The sequence below is a fragment of the Alexandromys fortis genome, unplaced genomic scaffold (genome assembly GCF_014885135.2).
Source record: "Alexandromys fortis isolate MF-2015 unplaced genomic scaffold, M_Fortis_MF-2015_v1.1 scaffold_39, whole genome shotgun sequence".
NCBI classification, from domain to species: domain Eukaryota; kingdom Metazoa; phylum Chordata; class Mammalia; order Rodentia; family Cricetidae; genus Alexandromys; species Alexandromys fortis.
Window position 1 is genome coordinate 7,540,925 of NW_026067918.1, and position 20,855 is coordinate 7,561,779.

At 49.7% G+C, this 20,855-nt stretch overlaps 1 protein-coding gene and 1 long non-coding RNA gene across 3 annotated transcripts in view; both read left to right on the forward strand.

The window, feature by feature from the left end:
* The first annotated feature begins 2,603 nt into the window (after window positions 1-2,603).
* Window positions 2,604-5,033, forward strand: LOC126500293 (uncharacterized). The gene is made up of 3 exons (XR_007591301.1): window positions 2,604-2,680; window positions 2,963-3,040; window positions 4,733-5,033. It is a non-coding gene; the product is annotated as an uncharacterized lncRNA (long non-coding RNA).
* Window positions 5,034-6,963: 1,930 nt separating this feature from the next.
* The window catches only part of Dnai2 (dynein axonemal intermediate chain 2), a 37,007-nt gene continuing 23,115 nt past the window's right edge, over window positions 6,964-20,855 (forward strand). For both annotated transcript variants that reach the window (XM_050140521.1, XM_050140522.1), the window contains exons 1-5: window positions 6,964-7,348; window positions 12,965-13,164; window positions 15,695-15,856; window positions 16,762-16,883; window positions 18,864-19,006. In XM_050140521.1, coding sequence (XP_049996478.1) covers window positions 12,982-13,164; window positions 15,695-15,856; window positions 16,762-16,883; window positions 18,864-19,006 — 610 coding nt within the window. In that variant the 5' untranslated portion in view covers window positions 6,964-7,348; window positions 12,965-12,981. The remainder of the gene's footprint in view (window positions 7,349-12,964; window positions 13,165-15,694; window positions 15,857-16,761; window positions 16,884-18,863; window positions 19,007-20,855) is intronic.

Genomic DNA, 20,855 nt, shown 5'->3' on the forward strand with positions numbered 1-20,855 from the left:
CGTTGCTTACTTGCTAAGCTTTGGGGGGGACTAGCAAGGGTGCAAGCCCTCTCCACAGAGGTCGGGGAGGGAGAGACTACGAGAGGCTCCTCCTCCAGCAGCAGTGTCAGATTTCAGTGAGAGGCAAAATGGGGGCTGTGAGGAGCTGGGTAGATGGCTCAGCAGGCAAGAGTACTTGCAGCTTTTCCAGAGGATCTGAACGACACCCTCATCAAGCAGTTCACAACCCTCCTAGCTCACTCCATCTCCAGGAGATCCACTGCTCTCCCTCTGATCTTCCAGGATAACCACATACATATGATATACACACAGAGAGACATATATACACATACATAGAAACTAAGCAAATCTTGGAGCTGTAGAGATGGCTCAGTAGTTAAGAGCACTTGTTACTTTTGCTGAGGACCCGGGTTCTGTTCCCAGCACCCACATGACAACCCATGATCCTCGGACAGTTCAGTTCCAGAAGTCCTGATGCCCTCTTCTGGTCTCCATGGGCACTCAAGCATACATGAAGGAAAACACTCATACGCAGGTCTCATTATGTAGCATTGGTCGACCTGGAACTCATTGTGTAGACCAGGCTAGCCTAGAACTCAATGAGATCTGCCTGCCTCTACCTTCCAAATCCTGGAACCAAAAGGTGTATGTTACTATACCCAGCATAAAAAAACATTTTTTGTTTGCTTTGTGTTTTGAAACAGAGCTTCTCTGTGTAGCCCTGGCTGTCTTAGCACTCACTCTGTAGACCACACTAGCCTTGGCGACTTCTGTCTCCCAAATGCCGGAACTAAAGGTATTATTCCCACATCTAGCTATGAAATCTTTTTTTTAAAGGGGGGGGGGCTTTGAATGACTTTCAGGTCACAGGGATCTGTGGCCTTTGCCTAATTTTTGTTTTGTTCTTGTTTTTCGTTTGTCTGTGTGGTGATGGGGTGTGTGCGCGCCATTACATGCGTGTGTGTTGCACATACGCCAGAGAACAAAAAACATTGGCTCTTCTGCTCTACCCCCTCCCCATCTTATCCCCTTGAGATGGCGTCTCTCAATAGTCCATCAGCCAGAAACACTCCTGTCTCCCCCACTGCAGCACTAAGGTCACAGGCATGTCACACCTGGCTTTTAAGGTGGGTGCTGGGGATTTGAACTCAGGTCCTTGTGCTTACATAGCAAAAGCTCTTATCTGGCCGGGTGGTGGTAATGCACGCCTTTAATCCCAGCACTTGGAAGGCAGAGGCAGTAGGATCTTTGTGAGTTTGAGGCCAGCCTGATCTACAAGAGCTAGTTCCAGGACAGGCTCCAAAGCTACAGAGCTCTTATGTGAGCCACCTCCCTAACCTCTGCCTGTAGCCCCTCTTACAGACCAAAGCTCTCTCTGAAGGTCATCCATTGCTCCTCAGGCTGCTATAGTAAGCAGTCTCTATTAAGTGTTCACCGGGAGCCAGCAATCCTCCCTGGTATTGATATCAATTTTTCATCAGAGTAAATCTATAAAACAGTAGTTCCAACAGGTGCATCAAGAGTCAGGATCTGGATTGAGGACAGGACCAGGTGTCTCGCACAGAGCCCTGGACCCCGTGCTGGGTGACTCTGGTCAGGCAGGAGCTGCCCAGGCTGCGCTCCTCCAGTCGCCATCCGTGGGTCTGTGCTGTGTACTCCCGAGCACCTCGCCTTCAAAGGTTGCTTCTCAGGACAGGGATGACTGGACCCATGCCTCTGGGGCAGCCATTCCTCCTCCCCCGAAGTCTCTGCTGGCTCAGCAGCCCCCAGTCTGGTGCTTCCCCACTGGCAGAGTGGCCTTTCACACCCCTGCAGTTGAGCTTCCTGGAACATCCTGGAGCTCCTGGGCAAGCTGCTAGAACCTTTGGGGGTGCCTGAGGGGAGAAACTGAGAGTCACATGCAGATGAGCTCAGCGACCCAGAAGTGGACACGTGCTCTTGTGGCTTTTCCTGGGCTCTGCCGGCCCTGGGGAACCCACAGCCTTGGGTGAGCAGATGAGTAAGAAAGGTATGGGAACTCCCATAACTAGTTTGATTTGGGGGGGGGGGGGATTGCTTCTCAGCACCCAGGTGACGTAGGCTGTGGGAGCCTTTATGGTCTCTGCTAACTAGATGAAGCTTGAGTTGCAGAAGGACTCCGAGGAGTAGGAAGGCCAGGACTGGAGAGCTGGCTCCGTCTCTCTGCCGCTCATCATCTGGTTGCTCTTCCTCCAGAAGAACTGGGTTCAATCCCCAGCACCCGCATGGTAGATCCCAACCCTCTGTAACTCCAGTTCCAGGAGAGCCAACGCCCTCTTCTGGACACTGTGGGTACTACCTGCACATGGCGCACAGCCGGAAATGCGATCAGTACACCCATATACATAAAATAAAATAAACTCAAAACCTTTGTTCTCTTATTTAAAAAAAAAATAGAAAGGTAACTCTGAGTGCACAAGCCCAAGGGTAGTCACGTCAGCCCTGTGTCACCTCTCTGCCCTGAGAAAGAACCACACACTAGCTGCACGCCAAGGGAAAGTACGTGGTGGTCAGAGGTCACCGTTCACTGTCCACCGCTGAGCTTTGTCTGACTGTCATCTGGCAGTGACGTAACCGCTGACCCAGGAAGGGCCAGCTGGAGGAAGAGGATGGCTACGTAGCCTGCTCCCTGGGGAAGAACCGGACACCACAGAGGCCCTCAGTGAGCTCAGGCTTCCCTGGGAACAGATGTCCTAAACCACTGTCCCCAGTGCTTCAGATGGAACCCAGGGCCTTGCTCACGCTAGGTGGCTGCTCTGCCACTGAGCTACACTCCCAGCTCGGTACTCCCTCCTCGCTCCACACCATGCTCAAGAGGCCAGCAATGCCCACTGCCCAGTCAGATAGGAACCGTCCTTGCCAGCCCCCGTGAGCATGTTGATCTGTGCCTCCTAACCCACAAAGCCTAACTCTGTGATGGCCCCTTCCTTTCTCTGAATTCTAGGGTGGTAGGGGTGTCTGGGAAGACGTGGAGTTTCCAGATGGCCATGTAGCAGAACCAGCTCCGATTGCTTGGATACAGGTTAGCTTTTGTGGGCAAGACTCCCTTGGTCTTGTGCTTCCTGTTTTAGCTAGTTCTCTCTCTTTCTCTCTGTGTGTGCATGTGCGTGAGTGTGTGTGTGTGTGTGTGTGTGTGTGTGTGGTGTTTGTGTGGTGTCTGGTGGTTTTGGTTTTCACTTGAGACGAGGTTTCACTCTATAGCCCTGGCTAACCTGGAACTCACCATGTAGACCAGACCAGCCTGGTCAGGAGTACTGGGATTAAAAGGCACCCAACTTGGTCTAGTTTTGTTTGCTGTTTGTTCTGAGACAGTCGAATACAGCCCAGCGTGGCCTCAAATTTAGTGTGGAAGGTTGACCTTGAATTTCTCATTCTCTTGCCTGTACCACAGAAGTATGGTATCATGGTTTTACTCCATTTTAAAATTAGAAAAACAGAAAACAAAACAACAAAAAATGGTGAAAGCAGAAGGTAATGCGGAGTAGATATGATCAAAGTACATTTATTATCCATGCATAAATGTATGCATAACGAAAGCCCTAACCCTGGACTACTAATATACACCGATATAAACCACTAAGAAATCTTTCTGTAGAGGAGTTCTAAGTCCTGGTGCGATGGAGCTTGTACTTACAGCACTTAGGAGGTGGAGGCAGGAGGATCAGAAGTTCAAAGCTAGCCTGAGTTACGTGAGACCCTGTCTTAAAAAACGAGAAAGTGGGGAAGGAAGCCAGTGGTGGGGTGTAATGGACTAGGGACCTGCCTGGAGTTTGTCGGGGGGGGGGGGGCTGCTCTAAGCAAAGAATTTCTGTGGCCAGTTAAGCTGTGATTGGGTAGAAATCCGAGAAGCTGAGAAAAAAAAAAAAAGAAAGAAAGAAAGAAAAAAAAAACAACGTAGTACTTTCTGAATAGTCTAATTATATGACCTCATGCTGGCCTCCCATGGTGGTTGAGCTGGACCTGCCAAGAGCTCAAGAGCTGAGAGTGAGTGAGTGAGCCAGTGTTGGTCGGCTCTACCCAGGTCTCAGTGAGGGGAAGGGAGGGTGGTGTGGGGTGGGAAGCCGGGGATAACATCATTGTCATAATAAAAACGACTGAGTCCAATTTCCCCCACCCCCTTTTCTTATCTACACTCCACCCCCGCTTCCCTATCCAACGCATCATCAGAGGGGCCCCAGCTAGCAACCCCAGCCAAACACGTTGCTCTAGCCTGGAACCAGGGCTCAGCTCACTCCTCTGGTTCCCATCTTGTTCCACCCCCACTCCGAGACTTACTCCCCGCTCCATCCCCTGCAACTCAAAACCACTTTCTAGGGCTCAGTTCCAACCCCATATCCCACATCTTGGTGACTCATTCTTTGCCTGGCTTCATCCAAATCTCCAGTGCCCACGCCTGGCCTCAGGTTCACCTCATCCTCCGGAGCCTGTAGAGGCAAGCACAGCGCTGGCCGGGCCGCAATGCAGGCTGGGCTCTCCTCGGTGTCTGACGGCGCATCTTCCCGATACCCCGCAAAACTGTCACTGTCCTCCTTCTGTGAAGATGTAGAAAGTTAAACCCCAGAAATGGAAACTCAGGTTGGGATTGCAGTTCACTGGTAGAGCTCTGACCTTTCGGTGGCAAGGCCGTGTTCAATCCCAATACTGAAAGAATGTCTTAAGTCACGGGTCGATTATACAAGAAAGCTTTTAATTGGGGGTTTGCTTATGGTTTCAGAGGTTAGTCCATAATCATCACGGAAGAAAACATGGCAGCCTGTGGGCAGACATGATGCTGGAGAACCAGCTGAGAGCTGCATCCTGATCCGTAGGCAGCAGGAAGAGAGGGACGCTGGGCCTGGTGTGGATACTGGAAACCTCCAAGCCCACTCCCCACTAGTGACACACCTCCTCCAACAAGGCCACACCTCCTGAGCTTTTCCAGCCAGCTTGCCCAACTGGGGACTAAGCACGCATATCTGTGAGCCTGTGGAGGCCAATCTTTTTCAAACCATCACCAGGTACACGATAAATAAATGACCAGTCTAAGGTCCTCAGCTCCAAAGGCTCTTAGGGCCTTCTGGGAAGCTATATGAGATTCTGTAGTTTTCTTTCTCTTTAAAATAAATCACTGTCACGCCACCTCCTGCGGAGTCTGCGTGGTCTCTCGTGTGAGATGTGGCACAAGCTTCAATAAGAATGCCCGCAGAGAAGGTGTGTGTCTGCTGTGCTTCCTGCCCTGGAGCCCTTGTACTTCAGGCCTATGTTCTAAAAACTAGAGTCTGGTCCACCCCACCCCCCAAAATAGTATGTTTAATACTTACTATGTTAAATAGAGTTTACTAATGAGTCATTGCCATATACAAGAGTATCTGATGCTAATAAAAAAAAAGATGGGTTAATATTCAAGATAAAAAAGTTTCCAGGTTTTATCTGATGCCTATTAAAATTAAGACAAATTCAGCAAGAATAAGATAAAGTAAAAAAATAAATGCCTGTAACTTCTTAAGATTGGTTCTGAGGATGGTTAAAAAAAAAGTTAAAAATATAAAAATAAAGTTCTTCTACATAAATTACAAAAATATAAAAATACCGTAGACTGTGTGGCTGTCAACCTCAACCACTTGCCCTTAGCTCAAAATGCCATAAATTCATAACCTCGATAATGGCTTATATCAAAATTAATGCCAAACCATGTCTGGCATGACCGACCACAGACTCACACCAAAAACGTCTGTCTGATAAAAATCTGTTTTCATGTATCTAATATAATAATTCTAAAAATAGTCCATACCACATAAAAAACAATACATGCTGCTTTGTTAAACAATCTTTTCTATATATAAAAAATGAGCCTCATGTCTAGTAAAGACACATTCAGATACAATTCCTTTAAGTCTTGTGTCTGTCATTTGACAACTCCTTACCCACCTATTCCTGAGACCCTGTCCGGTCAGTCCCAGTGCTCCAGCTGAGCTGGTCTGTCGCAAATCACTGTGTGTGTGTGTGTGTGTGTGTGTGTGTGTGTACATTCATTACACTCATGTGGCATACATAGCACAAATATGGAGGTCAGAGGACAGCTTGGGGAAGTCAGCTCTCTCCTGCACCACGTGTGTCCAGGGGCACAAACCCAGGTCATCAGCTGTGGTGACAAGCCTCTTTCCCCACTAAACCATCTCACCAATCTAGATGTAACTAACCCCCCCTTCTTTAATTTTTATAAATCACTGATTTATTATTATTATTATTATTATTATTATTATTATTATTATTATTATTATGAGTGTGTACTTTGGCAGGTGTAGGTCAGAGGACACCCTTATGAAATCCATTCTCCTTTTCCGCTTTTACAGGCCTTCTAGGATTTGAACTCAGTTTCGTTTTGAGCCAAGCGCCATGGTTTTCTAAGCCCTCCCGCATTTTCTCACTGCCTTGTCGTAAGCTCAGGAGAAACACGCGTCTCACTGTGTCATTCACACTTCCATCGGTTCTTTCATTCATGGCAGTGAACCATGTTCGCTACGCGCCAAGCACACAGCTAAGCCATGCTCGAGGAATTTCCATTCTGGAGATATATTCAGAAGGGTGGTGGTTCATGGGATATGGCAGCAGAAGAGAACAGTGACAAACCAGACAATATAAGAACTGAACAGAGCAGGCTTTCACGAGCCCAGGCACAGAGCTTCCCACCCACTGGCCACTTTATTTGCGTTTTCAGAGGACTTCGCCGAACACAGAACTGTAGCCTTGGGTAGGCGTTTTGGCCAACCCCTTATGACCACTAGTGCGATTTACAAGTTGGGTTAACTTCCTTCCAGATAAGGGAGGAGAGAAGGGCTTTGCCTCCCACCAGCCGGACCATTGTCACGTGCTCCAGATCGCCTTCTCGGCCCCGCTTCTCGGCCCCCCCCCCCCGGCTGGGGTTGCTAGGCAACCGGTAAACTCCACAACTCCCAGCCGTTTGAACTGAGCCGGAGACCTGGACGTCGCTTGGGTGCTTCCCGGGTGCGCTGTGGCAGAATAAACTGAACCTAGATCAGGTACTTGAGCTCGGGAGGACGTCCAAGCGTGAAAAGAAACCCGGCGAAAGGAGGGAAGAGCCCCAAAGGGTAATAATCACCAACAGCTCAAGAAACCTAGGAGATTGCTTCTAGGAGAATTGTCGGATGCTGGAATGAGGACCAGCGCTCCCTAGCGCTCTTCCCGCTGCATTAATCCTCTTTGCCCGGACTATTCTCCAAGTTCCAGGACCTCTGCAACCCTCAAGTACTTTGCCTTCTGCACCACTACCCTACCAGGCCCTAACCCCGACTGTGTCCCGGAGTGGGCGGGACTTCTTTCGGGCTTTCAGGTGAATGAAGCAAACGTTCTGCCCGGGGAGGATGGGGCTGTTAAGAGAGCTTTCAGTTAAGAGGATGAAGAGGGAAAGGCACACGCCTGTGATCCCTGCACTCGGGAGGCGGATGCAGGAGGATTGCCAAGAGTCCGCGGTCAGCCTACACTACTTAGTAGCTTCCAGGCCAGCTGGACTAAGGGTGAGAACCAGTCTCAAAAAACTAAGAGAGGGGCCTGGAGGAATGGCTCAGCAGTTAAGAGCGAGTACTGTTCTTGCAGAGGGCTGGAGTTCGGTTTCCAGCACCCACACCAGGTGACTCACAGCCCCGCAGCTCCAGCTCCAGGGGATCTGACACTTCTGGCTTCCACCCCACAGCACTTGTGTGCACATACCCGCCCACACACGATTAAAAATGAAATCAATTTAAGAGAAGTGAGGCTAGGGAGTAATGGTGAAAGGTCACACGGGTACGGTGAACTGGGTACAGGGACCATACGTAAATGCATCCTTTTGTTTGCCCCTCAGTCTGAGAGCTAGCCTTAGCATGCCCATTAGAGTCATGAAAACATTTCTCTAACCTAGTCCGGAAGGTTCTCAGAGACACGGAGATGACGCAAAGAGCCCTCTCTCTGCATTCCTACCTCAAGCAAGGCTCCTCGGTTCCAGGCACACAGATGGGCTGCCCCACGGGACAAAGGCTGGCCCTCCTCCTGGCCTTTTTCCGGCACTGACACCCCTGCTTCCTGCCATTCCCTGGGCTCCCCTCCCAGCCGTATACCACACTTTCTGTTAAGTCGCAAGGCTTCTCTCTAGGAATGACTTTGTTCATCGTCCTCACATGAGGCAAGTTTTATTTTGCTATGGGGCGAAGGATCCACCTTGACGCTCCCCAGGAGGGTGCAGAAAATGCACGCGTGTTTTGGTGTTTGGACCAGGCTAAGGAGGTTCTTTGTGATTCTGGGTTTGGGGGTTGTTGGGGCTGGGTTTAGGTCGGTGGTAGAGTAGACCATATTTCGCAGTAGGGGCAGGTCGGGGGTAGACTATGATTCTTCATGCTTCTGGGTCTTTAGACTCCCATAGGGACAATCTCCCCTTGACACTCCTAGGCTACAATAATACTCTTGGTCCCCTCTGCTACACACACACACACACACACACACACACACACACACGCACACACACACACACACACACACACCCTGCTCAGACCCTGGGGAAGCCCCGCCCTGTAGCATTTATCTCCCCAAAGAGGGGAAAGGCTGTTGTGGTGGCAGCCTTGGCTGACCTCGTCTTTTATCTTCACCCTGCTAGCTTGTTAGGAAAGAGCCTGTGCCGGGTCCTTGAATGTGCTGTCTTCCTGTTACCAGGCTAGCCTTTAAATGTCCCCTCTGTCTGCCTCCAGACACAGGACAAAGCCTCCGTTCTCCAAGAGGCCTTGGCCTTGGGAAACACCAAGGACAGAGCAAAGCTGTTAGAGTCTGATTGGGGCTGAAGAGGCTGTTTTTGTTTTGTTTTGTTTTTTGTTTTTGTTGTTTTTGTTTTTTTTCTTCCCAGGACTTTCTCATTCTCTTAAGTGTCCTTACGTCACCTTAGGAGTCAGCTGTGCCACAGCAATCGGAGATGGAGGGAGACAGCCCCTAATTGCCTGGCTCCAGCTGCCGGGACTGGGAGGCACGGGTGCTTGCCAGGACTGGCGGAAGACAGGGAATTTAATTGACTTCTTTTGCATTCTTCTTTTTAAAAAAAAATATTTATTCATTATGTATGCAGCGTTCTGTCCGCCTGTGTGCCTGCAGGCCAGAAGAGGGCACCAGATCTCATTACAGATGGTTGTGAGCCACCATGTGGTCGCTGGGAATTGAACTCAGGATGGCTGGAACCGCAGACAGTGATCTTAACTGCTGAGCTCTCTCTCCAGCCCCTTCTTTTGCATTCTTTTCCCCAAGACTTTAATTTCACCCACACAGAACAAAGATATGGGGCACCCGTATGCGGACTGCTGCCTTGACCACCCCTCTGCCCTCTGAGACATTGCTCCCACCCTTAAGGGAGACTTTCCAATCCACTTTCTCCACGAGTATGGTTTGTGTTGGCTCTGGGAGTGGTTAGAAGCAAGCTTTTACAGTTTTGTTGTTTGTTTTCAAGACAGGGTCTCACGTAGCTCAATCTGGCCTTGAATTATGTCACTGAGGCTAGCCTTGAACTTCTGCCTGTACCCCCCAAGTACTGGGATTACAGGCCTGTGTCTCCGCGCCTTGCAGGTCATGCTCCTTCAAGGAGCACTATGTGGGTGCTAAGAGACTGGGGAGTTAACACCACCCCGTCTCCTGTCTCCTCCCTCATCCTCCTGCTCCAGCTGTTTCCTTCCACCCCGGCACCTGCTGCTAGATAGGCGTGCCCAGCTCTCAGCCTCTCGGTGTCCAGGACTCAGCAGCCAGAGCCTTGGGTGCAACTCGTTATAGTCGTGGGGTCTTATAGTTTCTGCTCTTCCATTTAAAACCACACAGCCCGTTTCGAGTTCATTGTTGTGTAGGGTATGAGGTACGGCTCTTGCCCATCTTTTTCTTAGGGGATGCCCAGTTGTCCCAGCACCGTCTGCTGAAAATACCATCCCTCCCTGCTGCATCCCCTGATGCTTTGTCAGAGATGAGCTGACCGGAAACACGAAGGGTTAGTCCTGAGCTTTTGGTTCTGTCTCATTGGTCAGGTCTCTCTTTTCATCAGGACGTCACTGCCTTCATTACCTGTGATTAGATTGATTGATTGATATTAAAAAGTTTTTTTTTTTTGAGTTTAAGTCTCACTGTGTAGCCCTGACTAACCCGATACTCATTCTGTAGACCAGGTTGGCCTCGAACTTGCAGTAATCTTCCTGCCTCTGCTTCTTCAGTGCTGAGTGTATAGACACACTGGCATGGCTAGTGTATAATTGGTCTAGTTGTCTCTCCTTTCCCCTTCCTCTCTCTTCTCCCTCCCCCACCTTTTTTGTGTCTTTGAGATAGGATCTTTTAATGGGGGGGGGCAATTTTGAGACAGGGTTTCTCTGTATAGCCTTGGCTGTCCTAGAACTCACTCTATAGACCAGGCTGGTCTTGAACTCAGAGATCCACCTACCTCTTCCTCCCAAGTGCTGGGAGTAAAGGCATGTGCCACCAACACCAAGCTCGATCTTTTAATTTTAAAAACATCATTTTAAAATTTTTTTATCTTATTTGTATGCATGTTTTGCCTGCATATATGCCTGGTACCCACAGAGGCCAGGAGATGTCAACAGATCGCCTGGAACTGGAGTTAGAGATGGTTGAGAGCTGCCATGCGGGTGCTGGAAGCCAAACCCTGGTCCTCTGAAAGAAGAGCAAGTTCTCTTTACCATTAAGCCATCTCCCCAGGCTCTGGGAAAGTTTAATTTTTGTTTATGTGTATGTGTATTGGCCCGCTTGTCTGTCATGCGTCATGTGGGTGCTGGGAACAAAACGCCAGTCCTCTGCAGAGCAGTGAGTGCTGTTAACCACCCAGCCACCCCTTCAGCACCAGTCAGGGGACATAGCTCAGCCAAAGTCCAGAGTCCACTGTATGATGCTCCGGATGGCCAGCCTCCTATGCTCAGCCTTCTAATGTGCAGGGTCTCTCTGTGCTGAGCACAGGGCAGCTGGCATTGTCTCTCTGTGTTCTCAGGGACTTTGATAAGGAGACCTTCCCTCACACGGTGATGCGTGTCCACGGCACCTTTGCAGCTGCAGGTCAGCCCTGAAAAGACTTGGTCACCCAGCCAAGGGCACACTACTGGTGAAAACCGGGTCAGGACTCCAGGGTCTTGTCTGCCTGCTTTACAATTTTTTTTCTTAATTTAGAGAGCGTGTGTGCATGTGTATGTGCTTGTGCAAGGCACCATGTGTTGTGTGATGTTTTATTCTTTTGACTTTTTGAGGGGCCCACCTCCCAAATGAATCACACATGGAGGCTCATTCTTAGGAATGGCCGGCCTTAGCTTGGCTTGTTTCTAGCCAGCTTTTCTTAAATTATCCCGACTACCTTTTGCAAACTCTGGGGTTTTTCCTTTTCTTACTTCTGTATCTTACTTTCACTCTTACTCGTGGCTAGCTGAGTGACTGGCCCCCGAAGCCCTCCTCCCCTTGTTCTCTCATTGCTCCCCCTCAGCCTCCGTTCTCCTATTTATACTCTCTGGCTGCCAGCCCCGCCTATCCTTGCTCTGGGCTTGCTATTGGCCATTTAGCTCTTTATCAGGACCATCCGGTGTTTTAGACAGGCAAGGAACCATGGCTTCACAGAGTTAAGCAAATGCAGCATAAACAAAAGCCACACACCTTAAAATAACATTCCCCAACAACCATGCATATGTAGAGGTTGGAGAGCGACCTGTTGGAGATGGTCCTCTCCCTTCCACCATGGGCTCCGGGGACTGAACTCAGGTCAAGCAGGTTGTGCCATCTTTACCCGCCAAGCCAACTCACTGGCCCCGGCCAGTAGCACAAATCAGTGGCAAGAGCAGGGACCACACAATGTATACTTAGCATACCGATGGCACTCAGGTGAGTTAAGCTATTCTTGTTGTTTGAGGAGATTTTTGTCTTGGTTTGTTTTGTTTCTTTAAAGATTTTGTTTTTCTGGACATGGTGACTCATGCTTTTAAATCTCAGTACTCGGGATGCAGAGGCGGGTGACTCTCCAAGTTTGAATGCAGCTTGGTCTACGTGGTTAGTTCCAGGCCGGCCAGTGAGACCCTGTCTCAAATAAGATGTATTTAGCTCTGTGTGTGTGTGTGTGTGTGTGTGTGTGTGTGTGTGTGTGTGTGAGGGTGGCACATACACACATGCTTCCAGAGGCCAGAAGGTGGCACCGGCTCTGCTGGAGTTAGAGTTGAAGAACCAAACTCCAGTCCTCCACTGGGTCATGTCTCCAGTCCCATTTTAGACGGGCCGCTTTTGAAGCATAGGCTGGTTTTGAACACACAGCGGTCCTCTTGCTTCCTTCCTTCTTCCAAGTGCCGACACAGCACAAGTGTGAACCATCATACCTGGTTTCGGATGAGGGATTTTGGTTTTGGTTTTTGTTTGTTTAGCTTCTATTGTTTTTTGTTTTGAGACAGGGTTGCGTGTAGCCCAGACTGGCTTTGAACTTGCTATGTAGCCTAGGATGACTTTAAACTCCTGATCCTCCTGACTCCACCTTCAAAGTGTCCCACTGAATGGGATTATTTTTAAAAGATTGTGGGGGTGGGGGTAGAGGGTGGTGCCTGAGTGTGTGCACTACCCATGGAGGCCAGAAGAGGGCGATGTTGGGTTCCCTGGAACCGGAGTCACAGGTGCTTATGAGCAGCCACACGGGTGCAGGAATGGACCCCAGGGTCCTCTGGAAGAGCAGCTAGTGCTCTTAACCACGGAATCATCTCTTTAGTCCCTTAATGTTTTGGGTTTTTTTGTTTTTGTTTTTGTTTTGTTTTTGAAGAAAATACGGGTGTAGCTTCTGGAAAGATCCCCTGGGATTCCCTAACCTGGCTCCCTGCCAACCAGATGCAAAAACATGGCCCTGCCTCTGGTGGGACCTGAGGAGATGAGCAGGCTCTGGGTGGGACACCTCACCAGTCTCAGACTCTCCTCTCTCCCGCTGCAGCCGCTGCAGCCATCACCATGGAGATCGTCTACGTGTACGTCAAGAAGCGCAGCGAGTTTGGGAAACAGTGCAACTTCTCAGACCGCCAGGCTGAGCTGAACATCGACATCTCGCCCAACCCTGAGCTGGCCGCGCTGTATGTGGAGCGGAACCCAGTGGACACGGGCATCCAATGCTCGGCCAGTATGTCAGAACACGAGGTGAGTTCCTGTCCTGGAGACCCGGGGAGGGGGGGGTTCAGTGAGGAAACTGGCCTACCTGAAAAGAGAGAGCAGGTGCTGGAGGTGTGTGGGCAGGGGAACCCCAAGACTCACCTCCCTGCTAGCATCAATGGATAACAGCAACTCTACTTGGGCCAGAGCAGGTGTGTCCACTGAATGCACACGGCAAGCCCACGCTCTGAATGCAGTCTCTGTGATGTTGAAGAATGGAGGGTTTTTTTTTCCCTTTTCTTTTGAGACAGGGGTTCTTGTGTAGCCTTGACTATCCTGGAACTAACTCTGTAGATCAAGCTGGCTTTGAACTCACAGAGATCCACCTGCCTCTGCCTCCTAAGTGCTGGAATTAAAGGCGTACACCGCCATTGCCCGGTTAAGGATGGAGGATTAATCACTGTTAATATGACATCTCCTGGGATGGCTGGGTGGATTCCTGGGCCTATTCACATCCAGATATGGCTGAGAACAGGTGTGAATGTGGCCCAACACAAACTGGCAAATCTACTTAAAGCATTATGAGATTTTTTTTTTTTGTACATGTGATTTTTTTTTATGTCTGTGGCAGAGGGTCTGTGCACCCCAGCTTGGTCTTGAACTTGCCAAGACAAGAATAACCTTGAGCTTCTGATTGTCCCGCCTCTATCTCCCAATTCTGTTTTTTAAAGATTATATCTATTTTCTCTGTCCAAGGGGGGAGGGAAGGGAGAGAGAGGGGGAAGAGAGACAGAGAGAAAGAGAGTTGACCGTATGGTTGCCGAATATGAACTTTGTAAATGACAGTGTTGGTGGGGGTCCTATTACAATATCAAAAAGATTGGACATGTCTAGAACTGAAATGTTCCTCCCAGTACTTCTGGGACCTCTAAGATGTCACTGGAGTCTTTCTGGGCATTTGGCCCTTGCCAGGGGGTCTTGAGATAAAGGAAGTGTTACATAGAAAATTTTCACTGGAATGGGTCAGGGCTCCAGGAACACTGTGTGCCTGTGAAGTAGGGGATCAAGCCCCGATCCTGTCGGTCACAGTGAGAATCATGTGGAAAGAGCTAGCCCATCTCATCCCGTGGTCAACCAGTGAAAGTCTCACCTGACTTGGCCAAACACCTTCACAGTCTTGTGGGCGCAAGCGATCTTGATGACTCATGCGAATGAGCATCTTGCTTTCCCAGCCTGATCGCTGCTTCCAGACCCAGAATGATGGTGCTCATGGTATAGCACCCCGCCCAGGGCTCTCCTGGGCGTAGTATCTCACTCTAGGAGAGCCAACTTAACGCAGAGAGGAGATGGAGCAACCAGTTAATGGGCATGGGGATTCCTTGCCTGCAAGATCATGAAAAGTTATGGAGCCACGGAGAGGTGAAGGCTGCAGCACACTGCGTGGAGATGAACCTAAGTTGGTAGAGTTCTTGCTGAGCACACATTGAGAGCCCTGGGTTCCGTCCCAAATGTGAGCCTGGCGTGGTGGTGCACATCTTTAATCTCAGCACTCAGAAGGCAGAGGCAAGTGATTCTGAATTCAAGGCCAATTTGATTGGCACATCTCCAGTACCAGGCCAGCTATGGCTACATAGTGAGTGAGAACCTGTCTCAAAACAAACAAACTAACACACAAATAAATAATAAAAAAAAATCAAGTTTGTCAGTATATGCTTATAATCCCAGCACTCTGGAACCAGAGGCAGGAGGATCAGAAGTTCAAAGTCATCCTTAAGCTACACAGTTTGAGGTCCACCTGGGCTACATGAGACCCTGCCTCAAATATAAAATGAATGAATGAATAAAAGGATGTGGGGGTTGGGAAGGCTGGGAGGAGTGTGGGGGAGTCAAGAAGGCAACTTTATCTGAGAAAACTGTCCTGCCTGCTCCCTAGAATGCACTCAGCAAGCCCACGCTCTGACTTGTGGTTGATTAGCAGTCTTTGTGATGCTAAAGGATTGGGGATTGATCATTGCTAATACGATAGCTCCCAGGACCCAGCATGGTTGGCTGGGCTCCTGGACCTGTTCCAGAGAAAGATGGATGCAGTGGTGGCACACGCTCTAATCTCAGCACTTGGGAGGCAGAGACAGGTGGATCTCTGTGAGTTTGAAGCCAGCCTGGTCTACAGAGCAAGTTCCAGGACCAGTTTCAAAGCTACAGAGAAGCCCCGACTCGAAAAGAACAACAACAAATAAAAGATAAAGATGGAACTGGGTTTTCCATGACCACCATTGCCCCCCAAAGCTGTCAGCATCGTGCTGCTGGACCACATAGGGCCTCACTTTGTTTGTTTGTTTGTTTGTTTTGAGACAGGGTTTCTCTGTAGCTTTGGAGCCTGTCCTGGGACTAGCTCTTGTAGACCAGGCTGGCCTCGAACTCACAGAGATCCACCTGCCTCTGCCTCCCGAGTGCTGGGATTAAAGGCGTGCGCCGCACCCCTTCCTCAGCACTCCCTCAGGGTGCCATTATCTCAGGAGCTGGGTTTGCAGAAATGCTTAGACCTGCAATATCTTCTCATCTCTGGTTCTCTGTTCAGGCCAACACGGAGAGGTTTGAGATGGAGAGCTGTGGGGTTAATCACATCGAGGGGGGCTGGCCCAAGGATGTGAACCCCCAGGAGCTGGAGCAGACCATCCGCTTCCGGAAGAAAGTGGAGAAAGACGAGAACTACATCAATGTCGTCATGCAGCTGGGATCGGTCAGTCTCCCCCCAGCTCCAGCTGTCCGACACCAGCTCCCCTTCCTCGGACTGTGCCTAGGCTGTGCATAGCCCCCTGTAGGCTCCCATAGCTCCCAGCCAGGAAATGGGGACCCTCACTGCTGGCTCTAAAGGCCTATAGCCACGCAGGTTTTAGAGAGTCTAAAATGCTGGAAGAGGGCTGGCAAGATGGTTCAGTGGGTAAAGGCCCTTGTCACCAAGGCTGACCACTTGAGTCGGAGCCCTAGAACTCACGTGATAGCTGGAGAGAACTCACCCCTGTAAGGTATCCTCTGCCCCCCACACATGTGCAATGGTGAGCGCATCTCCCCCAAACACAGGCACACACCATAATAGTAATAAATAAATAAAATGCAAAGAGCCCCTTGGGTAAAGGGTACCCCAAAAGAGCCTATATCAATCAGTGAGTAATGCTCATTTATGCACCGACTAATTTTAAGTCTCAGTCAGACACGGCAGAATCTCACATGCCTCCTGCCCCCCAAAGAGTTTGTAATTCACAGACACACAGACTTTACCAGATACTCTCAAAAGGAATTCTGTCAGAGACAGGGATTTGCCAATTTGCTGCATAAGGAGGGGATTTCCTGCTGAAGGAATCAAAGAAGTTCCCAGGAAGGATCTTGAGCTTGGGCTAAGACCTTGCTGAACATCAGAAATGACAGGGAGGGCCTCTAGGGTGGTCTGTCCTTGACATAAGTGCTCCGTGGGCCGTGCTTGTATGCCTGTGTCCCCAAGAACCAGTTGTAACTCTTTGGAGGCGATGCCTCCCCCATGAAACAAGAACCACTGCACATTTGTCCATCTCGGGCTGCAGGATAGCCCTGCAGGGCTGGGCTAGGACAGAGCTCCTCTCATAGCTGAGAACTCTGGGCTCTCCACAGATTATGGAGCATTGCATCAAGCAGAACAATGCCATTGACATCTACGAGGAGTATTTTGATGACGAGGAGGCTGTGGAGGTGACTGAAGAGGCCCCTTCAGCCAAGACCATCAACGTCTTCAGGTAGCTCCAGAGGGAGGGGTGCCGGGTCCCCTAGAGCTGGATTGACAGGTGGCCTGCCCAATGAGGGATGCTGAGAACCAAACTCAGGCTCTCTACAGGAATCTGATACCCTCTCTGGCCCACACAGGCACCAGGCATGAGTGTGAGGCACGTCTATCCATGCAGGCGAAACACTGGTAACACATGAAATAAACAAATCTCTAGAAAAGTAATTGGCTTTAGCTTTTCACACGGTTTTAGGCTCTCATCAAAACTGAGCAGGAGGGCAAAGAGCTCTCACGTCACTCCCACACGAATTGCACAGCAAACCCGGAATTTCTCTCAAGCCGGTGTGATGCATCACACTCCTGTAGTCCTAGCACTCAATAGGCTGAGAGAGGAGGATTGAGAATTCTAGGCCAGTCACAGGAAGATCAGGAGTTCAAGGCCATCCTCAGGCTCTGATACTTAGATGCATAGGACTTTGTCTAAAAAAAAAAAAAAAAAAAAAAAAGAGCCAGCTAACCAATCGACCATTAGGGGGCACTCTTGGGCCTCACAGTCTGGATTTGGACCAAGCTCCAATGCAGAGCAGGTTCTCATTACAAAAGTCCTTACTGCTTTCCCTATTCATCCTCCTGCTCTCCAGCTCCTGGTACCCACTGATCTCTCCATCACCACCGACGTCCACACTCCGCACAATGCCGTACACTCTGTGGCCCAGCTAGCCTGCCTTCTTCCTCTCGCCAGCGGTCTTGTTTCTTTAAATCTTTTTTTTCCCTCCCCGCTTCTCCTTCCATCCTTTCCTTTTTTATTTCCTTTTCTTTATTTCTGTGACAGGGTGTCCTGTATCTCAGGCTACTCTAGACTCACTATGTAGCCAACACTATTCCTGAATTCCTGATCCCTCTGTCTGTCTCCAAAGTGCTGGGATTATAGCCCATGTTTTGTGTGGGGATCAAACGCATGGCTTCATGCATGTAGGCAGAGACTGTCGAGTGAACTATGTCCCCAGATCCCCCTTTTGTTTTGTTAGGACTGGGGTCAGGGTTGTAGGTGTATGCCATCATGCCTAGCTGGACAGGAGTTTTGAACTCATTTGGGCGAAGACCAAGTAGTGAAGTGGCTGGATTCCCCACCCCTTTTATGCTGACAATCATGGAATCAGGCTCCCAGTCAAAGCTTTCATTAGATAAAAGTGTTAAACTAAGCCAGCATGGTAGCACACGCCTTTAAGACCAGCATTTGGGAGGCAGAGACAGGAGGATCTTTGACTTGATTTACATAGGACTTTTAGGCCAAGCAGGGTTATCCAGTGAGACCCTGTCTTTAAAAAGAAAAAAGAAAAGAAGCGTGTTAGACTACAGCTCATTGTGGTGACACATAGGAGTATCAGATCAGCCGGGACTACACAGTCACTGTCTTGCTGAGGACACTGCCTGTGTTGGTGTGCCCTAGCATGTACGTACAAAGCCCTGGGTTCGATCCCCGGTACCTTATAAACTGGGTGCACTGGTGCATGCCTGTACTCTCAGAACTTGGGGGAGGACTAGAAATTCAATGTTCTCCTCAGTTCAAGGCTAGCCTGGGATACATGAGATCTTGCCTTGAAAAATAGAAATATTATTAGCCTGAATCTCACTCATTTGCATTCCTGGCTGTTTCCTCTAGGTGGAGCCATTGGGATTGACTTTCCATTTAAGGGAGTCTTGTCACCTTTGGGGTTTCTGTAGGTTTCATCTTCGTCTAATCTATCTGTCTGTCTGTCTGTCTGTCTGTCTGTCTGAGACAGGCCTATCTACTCTGTAGCCTAAACTGGCCTCTAGAGCTGTGGATTACAGGCAGGAGCCACCCGTCGTCCAGCTTTAACCTGGTAACATCATTTCCAAAGAGAATGTCTTTGCTTAGATCTGCTTGGATTATTTTGAAAAGAATCTGATAAACACAGATTTGGGGGGGGGGCTACCCTCCAATCCTCTGCCTTGCCTGCTCTCCCTCCAGGGACCCTCAGGAGATCAAGCGGACAGCCACACACCTCTCCTGGCACCCTGATGGCAACAAGAAGCTGGCGGTGGCTTATTCCTGCTTGAACTTCCAGCGGGCCCCCATGGGCATGAGCTACGACTCCTACGTCTGGGACCTGGGTGAGAAAGAGGTGGTTCTACTGGCCAGGGAGGACTGAGGGGCCAGGTCAGAGGCCAGCAAAACTTGGGGAGCCGAGAGTAAAAACAAGGGGTGTTGTCCGATGTTTTATTCTTTTGGCTTTTTGAGGGGCCCACAACCCAGCTCCCAAATAAACCACACCCAGGGGCTTATTCTTAGCTATGAATGCCCAGCCAGCCTTAGCTTGGCTTGTTTCTTGCCAGCGTTTCTTAAATGATCCTGACTACCTTATGGCTTGCTGTGTAGCTGGGTGGCCCCCAGTGTCCTCCTCTCCTTGTTCTTTTGCTCCTTCCTCTTCCTTCTCTTCCTATTTATTCTGTCTGCCTGCCAGCCTGCCTGTCCTTGCTACTCCCTCGCTATTGGCCATTCGGCTCTTTATTTAGGATCATCAGGTGTTTGAGACAGGCAAAGCAACACAACTTCGCAGAGTTAAACAAATGCAGCATAAATAAAAGCAACACAGCTTAAAATAATATTCCCCAACAAAGGGGGTCCAAGACACACTGTCAGGGGGCACCAGGGGCAGGAGGAGGGCTCTTGTCTCTTCTCCGTGTGAGAGCAGACAGGCACATCTCCACAGACCCAAACCACACCCAGAAAGTTCCGGTCCACTCTCCATTTGCCTTCCGCACCGGGCATGGATTGCACAGCCTTGTGAGATTGTTAATCTGTGGCATTAAGACCCAGATCCATGGGATCCCAGATCCATGGGATCCCCATAGCAAAAGGATTACTACTTGACCAATCAGGGGCCCAAGCGGAGGGAAACTATCCCGCCTTTCCTGACACTTGCCTTTTATTCATGGCAGATGGTGACAGACCATTCTCTACAGTCAGCAAATGTGTAGGCACAACTCAGAACTGGCACCCGCTCCTTTAGGCAGCTCATCGAATTTTGACCGCTGCCCTCACCCAGGTGACTCCATGGAGTTTCAATCCTGGTCCTCTAACCTGGGTGGAGGAAATTGACAGAGTAGATTTTTCGAAAAGAGTAGATATTGTTTGTGGGGAGGATGCATGTGTCATGGTGCACACGTGGACGTCAGACAACCACTTTGTGCAGTCATTTCTCTTCCTCCTCCTTTTTCTGGTCTCCGAGGACTGAACTCGGGTCACATCAGGCTTGGGCAGCAAGTACCTTTACCCACTGAGCCATCTCACCGGCCCCAAGAGTAGACTTTATATAAAACCTCAGTGCCATTAGTCCATGGGCCCAGGGACTTGGAGCTGGCTGAAGCAGCAAAGGAACAAAGAAAAGACAAACACAGACAAACACACTGGAAAGCTGTGGCGGGCGGTCTGGACTCTCGGCTGCAGAAGTCGCAGTATTGAGGAAGCACGGTCTTTGCGGTATAGAGTTGAACAGAAACGTGGGGCTATTACATACAGCTGAACAAGGGTACGGGGTTAGCACGGACAGATAAACAAAGAGGTAGGGTCATTGTACGCAGCCAAACCAAGGAGGCAGGCTTAGGGAATCTCGGTAGGAGCCATCTCCGTAAACGAGCTCTTTGGTTTGTAAGTATCCATCTGGTGAGGAGAAAGCTATGGTAGATAATTCTCTGCACACTCTGTCCACACTCATTCTAAGTCAGCCGAGGGAGGTGGTACCATTTCCCTCTGGGCCTCCCCCCTCCCCACCACATGGGATGGGGGTGGAGTCTTCCTCCCTGGGGTTCTTGGCATGAATATGCCTGTGTCAACAGCACACACATGTGCACACACACACACACATGCACACACATGCACTCAGGATTTCACTCACTCAAACGTCCTCCACTCCTTCCGCCTTAGGATAAAAATTTCATTTCATACCAAACCTGGGGAATG